The 13,853-nt window shown below is 41.2% G+C and overlaps 1 protein-coding gene across 1 annotated transcript in view; it reads right to left on the reverse strand.

The window, feature by feature from the left end:
• Positions 1–323: 323 nt before the first annotated feature.
• SERPINB5 (serpin family B member 5) overlaps positions 324–13,853 on the reverse strand; it is a 14,237-nt gene continuing 707 nt past the window's right edge. Inside the window, exons 2-7 of the mRNA XM_010174128.1 lie at positions 9,143–9,317; positions 6,412–6,549; positions 5,238–5,355; positions 3,671–3,813; positions 2,038–2,205; positions 324–716 (exon numbers count right to left, since the gene is read on the reverse strand). Of these exons, the coding sequence (XP_010172430.1) occupies positions 324–716; positions 2,038–2,205; positions 3,671–3,813; positions 5,238–5,355; positions 6,412–6,549; positions 9,143–9,316 (1,134 nt within the window). The 5' untranslated portion in view covers position 9,317. The remainder of the gene's footprint in view (positions 717–2,037; positions 2,206–3,670; positions 3,814–5,237; positions 5,356–6,411; positions 6,550–9,142; positions 9,318–13,853) is intronic.

Consider the following 13,853-nt stretch of genomic DNA (forward strand, 5'->3'; position numbering starts at 1 on the left):
ACTCCTGGTCTATCTAAAACAGGCTCTCAGTTCACTTTGTTTTGGGAAAAAGGTGTCACAGAGGAAGAAAATATACTGGTTGCTGAGGCTGGGATACTTCTCGGTAAAATATGATGTGTTCTTCATAGTGGGAATCCTTCAGCTTAAGGGGATGAAACATAAGGAGATACACTAGTTCTGCTGCATATGTAGAGTACATTGTATTACCCAGCTGAAATATCAACCTCTTAGATTTCCTTTCAGAGGTGATAGTCAAGATGCCAAGCTTAACGAGAACATGCACCACCGTAAATGTAACTGTGCTTTTTCATCATATGCCCTGTTTAGGGGGAACAGAATCGGCCTGAAAGAATCACATTGCGAGTTTTGTTGTGCCTAAACAAAAAGATAAATGGATGGTCAGCTTTAAATTCATCCTTGTGCTGCAGGATCCGATATCCTGGTACCTCTCGGGACTCTCCACCTTGTTCATTTACTTCCAAAGAGACCTTATGGATGATCTTTGACAAAACAACACCTTTTGTCTCACACATCTCAGAGAAATCTGACGCGGTCTCATTGAAGACATTTGTCATTCCCAGGCTTTCCAGAAGTGGCTTCAGGTCATAATCACCTTCCACACTAAACTTTGGAAGAAATACATTCACTTTGGTGTTGGCCATCATGCTGGGATTGGTCCACTGTAATAACGTCTCGGGGGTAAGTGCCTTTTCCAGCTGAAGACACAAAGGAACAAAGGAAATTAATGAGCAGTCCAAGGAAAGAGAGAGAGAGAGAAAAAAAAAAGACCATTCTTGTACTTCTCACTCTTATGAAGCCTGCAAAAAATAAAGTCAAAAAGCAAACTTTGCTTTTGAATTCACAACTGTAGCATTCAGGGTTAACAAACTCTCAGTTATGTTGATGCAAGTATGACTTAATCCATAGGACAGGCCTCTGGAGCAACTCCACTGTATGTGCATGCTCTGAATATTAGCCCCTTAGAAGCCTTTGATAGGCAATCACCTCAACAACCATGTGAAGGAACCTGAGAAAGACAGTCCCTACCCAGGTTACACCTGGCTGACTGGTAGATCCAAAAGTCTTGATTCCTGACTCTACAGAGCAATGAAATTGCTGGTGTTTGGGACAGAAAAAAACTCCAAATCCAGAGCCTCATCTCAATCAAACATGCAGCTGTTTGAGTAATTTTTTAAAACTGGCAAATGAGGAGGCAGAATTTGGGGTCACAACAAATTGGTATCAGGAAAGGCCTCTCTTGCCCTCTAAGATATGTGTGTTCTGTAATTCACTCCTGCATATAAAAGTACCTTACAGCTGCAAAGGCAGATTCCTCCTGCCTTTAAAATTGATGGCCAGTTGCAGTAAATTACAAAAGACACTTGCATGACCATCTGTCTCTTAAACTTTGTAGAGAGGGGAAAATATGTTCTAAAATTTTCATAAGTAAATTACAGTAAAAGTAGTTGTTCTTTAGGAAATGCCTTATTAATTTTAAAATTTATGTGCAATTGTAATAAAAATTGCCTCATTTTCAGGCACCTCTGCTCAAAATTAAAACTTAGAGAAGTGTAAGACCTTAGTAAAATAAATCCCAGATATATGTCATCTGAAAAAAATGAGGACAACAGAGTAAATAAAGCCAGCTCTACTGAGTACCCAGTAAGTATGACTTTAAGCCCTTTACTACAGCAAGAACAAAAGTCATAAAATGAAAATTATTTGGGGGGTCCAGATTTTCAATTTGATGCAGATTCCTAAAGTGCATCATGGGCACCTTCTACACTGTCTTCTATGCATACTTTATCTAAAACAAAGTTTTTTTCACAACTCACACTTGGCCACAGTGGAAACAATAATGTCACAAATATGACATCAGGAACAGAGAAGCAGAATGAGAAGGTAAATTCACCAGAAACTTACTTTTTGTTCCTTCTATATAGCATCTAAATAACAAAAATCTGCCCTAAGCATATGGCATTGTAAGAGGGCACTTTCCAAGGGAAGCATTATACCACTTCTACTTTTTTCTCTCACCTGCTCCAAGCCAGTGGTCTCATCTTCAATCTCTTTGGGCAGCAGAATGAGCATGCTTATATGTTTGTTAAGGCATGGAAGCTCAAGGATGGCAACATTTAATTCTTTCACATAACCCAGGCAAAAAGTAGCTTCCAGATTCATCATTTGCACTGGTTTAGTTTCAGTCTGCAAAACACAGAGGAAACAATCTAGCATTCCTTTTAATTCACAAATAAGATGGTGAGGGAGGAAAGTTTGCAAGCTTGCATGGAAGTGGCACCATCAGCAAATTTGTTGGCTTTCATAGGTAATGAAACCAGCTGTAAGAGACCCTGTTGGCTTTTTACAGTAGGCAGCTTTCCAAAGAAAAGTAGAACAGAATTCTACTTAATACAATAGCAACATATTGGGGATGTGCCTTAAAAGAGAAATTTACTTAATATTGGTGGCTTTTCATGCCTGTTTTATTGAATGCTACAAACTATACTGTCTACATACATGGCATCGTAATGCCAGTAAGTGTCAAGCACTGAGCACATCTCAACAGTGAAGTTCAAGGTGTTCATATGAATAATTGATACTTTGCTTCAGGAGCTGAAACAGAATAAGAAGAAATTTTGGGCTTACCTAAAGCCCTATGTCCTTGCTTTTCATGAATTAAACAAAGCAAAACAAAACTCTTTGTTTCTTAGGGAAGATTTACAAACTGTTTACCTGGAAACTCATTTAAAATTCAAGTCCAGTAGAAAAATTATACTTTATGAAAAAAAACTTGAGATATTTCACTTAAGAATTGTAGTCTTGATTGTATAATTTTAATAACTTTTTTAGCTGAAACTGTTGGCTGATGTGGTAATTTATTACTGTTTTCAGTGAACCTGAAACTCCCAACTTTTCTCATGCACATATAGATATATATATGTGTGTGTGTGTATTTATGTATATATTTGGAGTATAATCTCTTTATCTCACAAATGCTGCCCAGCTTTCTATTTTGATTTAAAGCTGACTGTGTGATCACAATATTCATCACTGGTCACAGATTCCTGAAGACAACAGCCATGGGTGCTGCACCCACGTGGACCTCGTGGCTAAGCAGGGCTGATATGCAGAGGGCTGCAGCCCTGACTGGGAAAAGGGAGAGTGATGGGGCCCCATCCCTAAAGAGGAACAGGGACAGGCACCTAAGGGGTACACTCAAAGAGACTCCATGGGTGTAGATGTTCCACTGGCTCTCTGACCATGAGAAATGCAATGTTTTGTGCTTCACTCCTGCTGGTTTTGGGATGCAGCCTCTGGTACAGGCTGCAGTCTCTTGGAATAAGCTGCCCATGAGAATGTGCATCCCCTTGTAGGCAATGGCTGCTTCTGATCCCTTGTACTCAGCTCCTGTTGCCTAAATGTACTAACGGGACAGTCTCTTTTCACACCGGGCCTTTGAAGGATGGATGTGAAAGCACTAGCAAAGTTTTAAGACAGCACAGAAAGTAAACTGGTTTAGGACCCTTGCAACAGCATATAGAATTAGATAGAGTCTAAGAATGCCATAGTAAATAAACATTTCTCGTTTTCTCTTGTTGGGATTTCCTTAGCTCAAAGTTTGCATTTTCTTGAGTGGAAACAGTACTCTATTCATTTTTTCAGAACATACCTTGTTGACTTTAAAAGGACATTCTTTAATCTCTGCCTCTGGGAACTTCTTCATCCAGTTTGTGACAAAATAAGCTGCATTAACTAGGAGGATCTGAGTCTGGTCACTTATGCTGTCCTCATTCAAAATATTCTCCATTTTACCTGTGAACAAGTTTAAGATGGTTGTTAATACAAGAATATATTATCAGTATATCAGTTGTTTCAACTGAATATGGAAACATTTCACTGAATTAAAAAATTTGGGTCCTGCACCTCATGGATAAAAGATTCTAATTCTAATGGAAAATTACAAAAAGAAATACTTACTTAAAATTGCAGCTTAATGTTTGAAGTGGGATTTGGGATCAAGGTAGATCTTCCAAATGACACATATTCCTGGCTTAAATAGCATGTAATAAAAAAATATGTCTACTGTTTTTGTTCAGTACCTTAAAGAAGGTACTGAATTTTCAGTGAAAGTCAAGGGGTGTAAGTGAAAAAGCATTTGTCATTTGGAGAGCTAGACTTGAAGGGAAGTTGCAGATTAGCAGCTGCTCATTTCTAGAGTGACACATAAGAATAAAATAACCAGAATAACAAAAAATGCTGCTCTGATTAGAGTTCATAACCAAATACTGCTACAGACTTCAGAAAGAGAATGAAAATGCTGTGTGTCCCCCTTGCTCTGTTTTAGACCCATTCGAGCACTGCCATAAAAGAAACTGAATCCTGAGCAGTGGGGAGGCAAGTCCTGCCTTCATGCAGGGATTGCAGAGGCAGGGCAAGGTGCTTCCACACCTCGCCAGCCTGGAAAGGACCAGGTATGATTCATACAGCCATATTTTCGTATTTGTACCACACGAGGGCAACAGGCAGCAACCCACCCCAGAGCTCCCTCTGCCCAGGCTGCAAACAGGCTCTGTTATGGGGGCTGTGCGCTCCCATGGGCCAGGGCTGGACCTCTGCCCCTCACAGACCAGGCAGCCTCTGCCCAGGGACCCTCACAGTCACTGATGTGCATCTTCTGTGACTTGACCCAGCAGCTGGTGGCCCACTGGTGCTGTGGGAAGAGTGTCCTCAGCCCCGTTCCCACAGGAAGGCACCTCCAAATAGGAGACACACATCCACTGTGGCACCTGTGCTGGCAAAAGCAGCAAAGCCACTGAGCTGAGCTATTAATTAACAGCCCAAAATGCAGAGTCCAGAAAAAATTCCCATTGTAATAAAACTTGTAAAGGAAACCAGGGTCTGTGTTCAATCTATTGATGTCAGAGGCTTGTGAAGCTCCACAGCCAGGACCTGTCGTTCTCTCAAACTGTCTTGTTGCAGTCAAATGTCAGCAGCTTCTCCCAAGGCTAGTGCAAGGTCAGACTCACATTTCCCCCTTCAGAAATGCTGCAGTATTACAGTTAGTGATTTCAAAAGAGGCTGACGTTGCAAATCCTCATGAATCCAAATAATAGGTCTAGTCTTATTGCTTTCACTATATATTTATTTCTAAAAGCATTAGTAAAGAGGTGTCACAAGGACAAAGAGCTCTTTCTTCAAAGAGGTAGACACCATCCTCAAGGTCAAGCTGGACTCACCATCAGTGAGCTCCGAAAGAGATTTGTTGATCTTCTGCCGTGTTTCCTCAGTTTTTTCTTTGAACTCCACTAATTCCAGTTCAGATGGAAAAGGCCTCTTTGTGGAGTTGACAAAGTCCTGAAAGACACAAGATACCAAAGTCTTCCTTGGTTAAATGCCATCCACGCAATAGCTCATTAAACATCCTGCAACATTGGCATCCTGAGCTTCACCATGGGGTAGCTGTGGAGGTTATTATGAGGGACAGCTATTAAACAGCAGTATGTGACAACCAGGACGCACAGCTGCATTCAGCACATCGCTCCCAAGGGTGTCTTCAGTCCAGTGGTGTCACAGCAGCTAAAGTAACCTTGGTACTGCAGGAGTGAGAATGTTGCCAGAGTCTGAATGGATCAAACAACCCTCAGTCCGCGCCCAGGTAAGAGAAAGGACTGAGATAAAGGCTGTGGGCTGCTCACATGTGTCTGTCCTCACCAGATGAGATGTTTATCATGGATGGGTACTGGCCTTTGCTGTAGCAGAGGCTGAATGGGCAGGCAAGCTGATCATAGCATCATTTAGCTTAGTGAGAGTTTTCTGAAACATCACTTTTAGGTTAATGCTGCCCTTGCTTGGGACCATATTCAAAGGCAACTTTTGGGGGAAAAAGAAACCCACAACATTTTTCTCAGGTATTTGCAAGGTTCATAAGCTATGAGGCCAAACAACACCTTCCTCACTTGTGTTGTTTCAATAGCCAGGCTTCTGCCTCCTCAGAGAGATTAAGAAAACTACACCTTTGCAGCAATTACTTGGGTGTGTGAACTGGACACACACTTGCGCCACCAACTTGTTTTAAAACTCCTTTTTGCTCATACTTATGATGCAAAGACCTTGATGTGGCATAGAGGTTATATTGCATTCAAAACTTACTGAGCCTACTGAGCTAAAGCATATTAATGAAAGAATTACAAATGTTGTAATAGCTGCATAGCTTGGGGTCAAGCAGCACGCTCACCCTCCTACAAACTTTTATGGCAGCAGAGAATATTATGTTGTTCATCAGCCGAATCAAGTCAAGTAACAGCCAAACGTAAGAGAATTTATTTTAAATAACATTGAAGTCTGACACCATAACCCGTCAACATGCTGGCCAAGCAATTCATAGTACCAGGGCTTTTCTGCAGTACTTACTGTGGTAGGATTAAGAGACTTGTCTACAAAGAGCCGTTTGACCATTTTCAGTGCAAAGAAAGAGCTGAGTTTGGAAACGTCTGAAGTTACCGTTTGAAACCCAAAAGAAACATCTTTGACATCTTGTAAATGGAGTACCTGTTAAATGAACATAATAAAATACTAAGCATCTTTTTTTTTTTAATTTATTACCTAAATGTTCCTAACAGCTTAGCAAAAAATAATGTTAGTTTGTGACTGGAGCTGTGGCTTTTCATATTTAAGCTAACAACACAGCCTCTCACTGTTGTTACTCAAAAACCATTTATTTATTTGACATCCCCACAGAAATCTAAAAACCTGACCCTAAGAGAATTTTAACCAAATGTGTTTCTTTTCTGTGAGCAGTCCAAAGAAACCAATAGGCCTGCTCATGCTGGTGATGTGACTTAGTTGATTAAAACTCCACAATATGGCGTCATATTGTTTTCACCAAACTTAGTTCCTGTCCAAAAACCTGGAGCTTTTAAGCCAGACAAATGAGGGTCCCATTTCCTTCTAGAAAGGAGAAAGTCTCCTTTCTAGAAATGTGCTACACCTTTAAAAATGCTTAACACATCATGGAGTGTTCTGATCGCTGTGACTGACTCATGTCATCACATGGTATTTCAGCAAAAATTGATCAGATAACTATGTCTGTTTTGGCAGTAAGTATGAGCCGGAGGTAAGGCTGCTGATCCACACATGGCCACCTCCCAGCTCCTGGGAACGATAAGTACAGTTCTAGGAAATTCTGGAGTAACCTAAAATTTGCCACTTTTAGGCACCAGAGATGAGAGGTTCCTGATGGTTTTGTTTGAAAATAACCCTGTAAATATGACTTGAACTTCTATGCCTGCTTATTGCAGGGTCTTTGATGGTGGCTGTTTCATTACAGGCAGCCTGCCCAACCTTTCTCACCTATTTCAGATTCTGCATGAGGCACAGCAGGCACTAGTGACCTTCTTTTCCCTTTGCCCCTCACTCCTGCTCTATCTCCCTGAACACCTCGTGTCTTCACAGATACAGCAAATTGCTGCTCTGCCTCAGCCACTGCTCTGTGTCCTCCCCTCTCCTTGCTCAATGGGAGCAGAAGGAAATAAGCTCCCAAGGACACAGCACCAGCACATCTCTCGTAGTCAAACCCCACAGTCATTTCTCAGAAACAATTTTCTCAACTTAATTCCTTTTCCTCCAACACTTCTGTTCTTAGCATGTTAAGCGCAGAAAGCTTCTGTGCCTGGAAACTATGTTTGGGGAGAAAGGTAGGATGCTGCAACTTCTCAACCTGGGAGAGCTTTGGGCATGAGTCTGTTAACTGATATTCCAGAGTAAAACTGTCAATCTGGCTCCTTTTGTACGTAGTATTTAAAACCCAAGCACAAACTCGGGGGCAGGCGGAAGCTAAAACAGGCATGGAAAATAGGAGATATTACATTTTGAAATATGCCAAGTTCTCCTGAGTATCTGTAGTCAGCACTTTTTATATACAACTTGAGAAATATGAAACATAAACGCACTTTGTGTAACAGAACTCCATTTGTGGATGCGTACTTTAACTTATTATGGGATGGCTCAAAGCAAGTTGCAGACACAAGTGAAAATGAAATTAAGTGCAGGTTAATATTTTGAACTCTCCCATCAGAAAGATGGCACTTGAATTTTTAAATGGTGAGGAAGCTGCAGGATGTAATTTAAATTAAAAAAAATAATCTAGAGTTAATTTTAAATTTTTTATAAAAAACAATCCTGTTTGGAAAAATCTGCAATGTCTAGAAGATCTTCACAGATACATTGCTATGCAGCTCTGTGAATAGCACAAAACTCATTGCAATCTGTGGCATGAGTGGGGGCACAGAAGGTTGCGCTTGGGGGTACCTTCAGTGAATGAGGAAGTACAGGGAGGAATTCCCAGAGGAGGGAAAAATGTATTCAAATATGTAGAACGTCCCTCAGAGCGAAGTGATAATCAGCATATAAATGCATATTGAATTTGCTTCTCATTCACCTCTAGGTAACTGCAGAAACCCTGGGCACCCTCGCTGGGATAAAAAGGAACTATGCAAATCTCTGCTCACACGAAGGCAGCAAAAGAGGCTGCAAGGCGCCTTCCCTGCACCACAGAGTGAGCTTGATAAACTGATTGCATCATGACTGCCACCATGCACCTTGAACACCATCAGCTGCTTGTAAGGAGAAACATCCATGTTGTGCCCTCTTCTACTGCTTCTACTCCTCCTCTTAGCTATATCAGAGGAGGGAGGGGAAATGTCAGTGACAGGGTTGCTAAACATACTTGCTGCTGCTGACAGATAATGGCAAAATTGCTTCCAATTCTATAAAGCTTAAGCATTCTTGAATAATGAAAAAACAATTATCCAGCAAACGCAGTGATCTTGACTATGACTTACAGCCACAATCAACACTATGCTAAAAGGAGACAAAGCTTTAATGCAACTGTTGAGGACTCCACCATGTCCCCTTCCACCTTGTGCACATTTGAGAAAGTTTTTTCTTTATGACAGATTTTCAACCATTTTTGCTGTGTGCAGCCATGGAGTATGGAAGCATTCAGGAATTTCAGATGGATGGTTTGCAGCCTGGCTTGCAAGGGGAACAGACATCTAGTATAATATTAACAAGAATAAATAAGAAAGCCACCTCCGACAGCCATGTGATTTTGCAGCCCCAGAACAGGATGCTGACAGCTTACCTGTTTCATCTGGTCTGCAGTATCACCTTTTGTAGCTTTATATGCCAGAGCCAGAGATGTTGAGGTACACAATGGGGCAAAAATAATATTGGCTGTTTTGTCCTTCTCGCACAGTTTTTTGAACATATCAACTGCAAAGGCAGTGTTCGCTAGTTGCAGAGCGTCCATCGTCATTCTGAAACAGAAAAGGGAAAAGAGAGATGACTCAGAGTGTAATTCTAACTCTGGCTGTGGTGGGGCTGGGTCAGAGCACTGAAGGAGGCTAGGTACCAGTATGGAGACTGGGCAGCTTGAGCCTTCAGGGAGAAGAGATGTGGGCCTGACCAAGCCCACTCAGCTTCAGAGCACAGTGGAAGCTCCTGAGGAGCAGGGAAGGTCTCATCCATGTCCAGCCAAGGAAATGCAAGTGGTTTAGTAAAAGCCAACATCTTCAAGTGACAGTTGGCAATGCCATGTGTTATGTGGAGCCAGTATGACCAGAAGCACTTGGGGAAATCTGCGTAGGACACGATAACCCATGCATATTGAGACAAATTGGACCACATATTAATTTAATCTGTTTTTAACTGATACTCTTAAAATGTGCCAACTTATGAGGTACTTCGCCTATGCTCTGGGCTCTCCTGGCTCTCAGACAGGCCTTTAATAGTCTCATAATCTTTTGTGTCTCTTGCTTCATGGCTAAGTGTTCATTAATGCTTTAGCTTTGGTACATGTCCTTCCTCTAAGGGATGATTCCCCATTCTCCCCAGCCTTGCTAGAAGTCTTCTCCAGAAAGCTGTCTCGTCCTGTACATTGAGATTGTCCTAGAAACTTAAAGGGTGCCTCCTAAATAAATACCACTGTATGCCCACCCATCACTTACACTGTTTTAACTGCAAATATTTTCCTAGCTGTTCTTAATAACTGCAATTGGCACAGCGCTGTTAGATTATCTGTGCAGTCAGGAATGGGACGGGTGGTGCCCAAGGGACAGTTGCTGCAGTCCATGCTCTGGGAAAGACAGGGAGTATTCCCACCTTCCAGACTGCTTTCACATACCTGAAATTGCACTTTGGTGTAGGTACATTTGAGTAGATTCAAGGTAACAAGGATGAACCACAGAACTTCAGTCAATAGCACAAGTCTGGCTTTAGACCAGCAAGCACACAGAAGACGACCCCTTTGGCATAGTGAATTTGACACTACTCTGCCCTCAATATCATGTATCTGTTAAAATTGGTGTTAAACAGCTCTGTCAAAGCTATTGACAGATACAGAAAGGGAACAGAAAAGATGGGAAAATATTGGGAAAGACTTCAAAAGGCCTAAGATTTCACACAGAACCTAAAAGATGTCTCCAGCATTTTCTCTCTCTCCAGGAAAAATGGCAAAATAGTGGAATAAATATGGTGTGGAGAGGTGATCTTAAAAGGTGCGTTCTTATCCAGACACACACCTATCTGCATTTGCATTTCAAGCTCTGACACTGAAGATCTAGGGATGGGTCCTATTTAATCCTATTATGAAAAGGAAAGTCAGTTATTCTTACATTGGTAGGAGGTTTGCTAATCTTTTGAGAAACACCTAACGGACAGGGATTTCTCCCCAGTAACTGACTACTTAATCTGGCAGTCTCAAACATTTACTTACCTCGTTCCTATCATTTGCACCCTAGCCAGGAAAGGTCTCACTGGGTGTGAGCAGCAAGGTGTGAGAAGATAGAAAGGGGAAGAAGGAACATACAGGCAAGGAACTGTCTCCAGCAAAGTACCTTTCTTGACCATTCACTCATCCTGGTTTGGAAAGACATTTTGAATGAGAACAATCTCCTATTTGAGTGCATGTGTCATACTGCCCCAACTTAGCTCAATATCTGACACACTGTGGAGCAGTTGTGGTACTTGACAGGAGTGAATGACTTCCCAATAATCTGTGGTATGTATACATTTTTATGGGAGTAACAGAACGGGTGCATAATTTGCCTGTGACACAGTAGAGAAAACATTTTGATTTATTCATAAGGCTTGTTTGATTAGAGAAGGCCCTTTACAAAATAAATGCCTTTATTTTTCTTTTCATTAACTTACACATATTCGTAGATCTATTTGGTAAAGCAACTGGTTTATTTGGCAACTGATTTGCTTTGGGCTAAAAGATGCTGTATGAAAGGTTACTGAAATGCATTGCACAATCTAATTAAGTAAAAAAAAAAAAAAAAGACACTGGCATAAAACCAAGGCTTTTTAGATCCATGTTTGAAAAGCATACCTAACCAGCACTGCACTCTTGCCAAATCTTCTGACTGTTGGTATTAGCAACAAACTGTTTGCTAACAAATCACCTCCCACTGGAATGAAAAAAAAAAAAAAAAAAGGAATTTGTCTTGAGAATGGGAAACATTAAATATATATCACTGAAGAAAGTTATCCCCACATAAAATTATAGAGGAGTATGGCTTGCAACATCTAGAGGCTTTGCCAGAACCCTGAATTTGGAATGGATCTGGCTGGACTTGTCCATTTTCCAGTAGCCTGGTAGTGCCCAGCAGCTGCTTGGTAAAGAGAGATTATCCATGTGAGATCCCATTTTACAACGTCAGCAGGCGTTGAGCTGATGTCAGAGTAAGGTCTCAGATCTTATAGGTGTAAAAGGAGAATTAAGGGCCAGCCCAGCACTGCAACCATCTGTCTCATTTACGTAGTCACAACTTCTTACACATGAAAGCAACTAATTACGAGAAAAGTCAAGCTTACCAGAAACCAGGGGCTCAGCACACACCTTAAAGGAGGAGAGCTTTGGGCAGAACAGTAGCAAAAGAGAGTTAAAACAAATCTGAAGGACTGAATCTGCTGCTGAGAGAGTAACTTGGAACAACAGAGGCAAAGGAGCAAATGTAAAATCATCCTTTAAAATGTCTCTCTGCAGTTGCTTGTCCCAGACGTGCACCTTTGTGCCTGTGCATGTCTTAAATCAACTCCCTCTCGTAGGCTACCTATCTCATCTTCCCCATTAACCCCCTGGGTTGCAAGAGATTCAGAGTAAGGAAATCAAATGGGAAATTTTGCAAAAATCAAATGAAACTTCTTCATTATGCCAGCGAAAAGTTGTACCAGGACTTAGAAACTCTTGTTTTCTGTCTTCATTGGTAACTCTGGTACTATTCATGTCAGATAATTTTCTACAAATTTTCTATATTCCTTTTCAGTGAGGAAAACAGGAAGTGTTTCGTGGTGAACCTTTTATTTACCTTTTGATCAGTAACCACTCATACTCTCAAAGCTTCTTTTGTGCTGAGTAAAACTATTTGTGGTAGTGTTAAATCTCTCCATTCTTAAAACTTCTGTCTTCTAGTGCTACTGTTGAAACAATGCCCATTCAGGGCATCTTGTTGGGAAAAAGGTTTCACCCTTAGCTTGAATTATGGCCTGGATAGCCAAGAATAATCTCTATTCCATCATCTTTTTTCAACTGGAGCTGGTCAGTCAGTTCTTTTATGCTCTATTTATTAATGATGTTATGATGTTTAGGAGCTCATGACATTCATATACTTGAAAGGAATCTACTGTATTAAATATTACAGAATCTTGAATCTTGTTAAAGCCTTGAGCGTCCCAAGCCTTATGAGTCCATTAAAGCCAGTTCCAGTCAAGTGAGAAGGGTTGAGGTTTGCATCAAGAGGAAAGCCCATTAGCTGCCCATTAGCAGCTTTAGAAACCAGACATAGGTCCTGAGTCAGTAATCACAGGGAGCCCTCAAACAGGGAGGAGCCAAGAAATTGAAAATGAAATTTTGAAAAGGCTTGCTGCATGGCTTCTTGCTGAGTCCCTCCTTTCCCGGGAAAGTAGTATGTCAGCATTTCCAAGGAGGCCCGCGGCACTGGGGCATCTTCTAAGCACAGGTAGCTTGTGATCCACCCAGCTTTGCTTAAAACTCTGACTCTGCCACAGCATTACAGAATGCAGAGGGGAGCTGAAAGGCTACTGAACCTGTTTAGAAAAGCCTGATTTAAACTTGTTTATTGGTATAAGACACTATTTTTGCTTAGTCACTCTTGAATGCAACAACCAACCAAACAAACAAAAAACAACAGAGAGGCTTTGTTTATTATCTGCTTACTGAGATAAATGCTGAATATAGCTTATCTTTTAAAAATATAATCAGGAGAACAGCATTGTCTGTGTGGAAATGTCTGACAAGTCAAGTTAGCTATATGGTAGGAATAATCTGATAAAGCAGAACAAGTATTTACTTTATTCTTGTCTCGGATAAGCAGCCCTTCCAGGAGAACACACCTGCAGCAGATAAAGCACAGACATTGTTGGCCATCCAGTGCTGGGGGGTGTATTGGGTTTACAACTTAGGGACCATGAGTACCAGCACTGTAGTCTCCCCACTTCAAACAAACTTCCACTGAGAGGATAAATGATATGAAACAACCCACATGCATGTTTCACAAGCGAGGGATTAATCTTTAAAACTAGCTCAAGCATTTAACATTACCCTACTTCAGCTCTTACTCAGCAAACACAAAATATAAAGTAAACAAAAGACTTCTATGAGCCTTTTCTTCTTGCTTCTACACAAATGACAACTCTCCACCTGGCAGACTACCTGGCTACGCAACAAGGACACAATTGCTTCTGAGCAGACATTTCTTTGAGGAACACAAGACATCAGACCAGAGCGTCTGGTACGGTTGGGGAAAAGCACTGTCAGCAATATAGTAGGG

Source organism: Antrostomus carolinensis, unplaced genomic scaffold, assembly GCF_000700745.2.
Source record: "Antrostomus carolinensis isolate BGI_N321 unplaced genomic scaffold, ASM70074v2 scaffold16330, whole genome shotgun sequence".
Classification (NCBI taxonomy): Eukaryota; Metazoa; Chordata; class Aves; order Caprimulgiformes; family Caprimulgidae; genus Antrostomus; species Antrostomus carolinensis.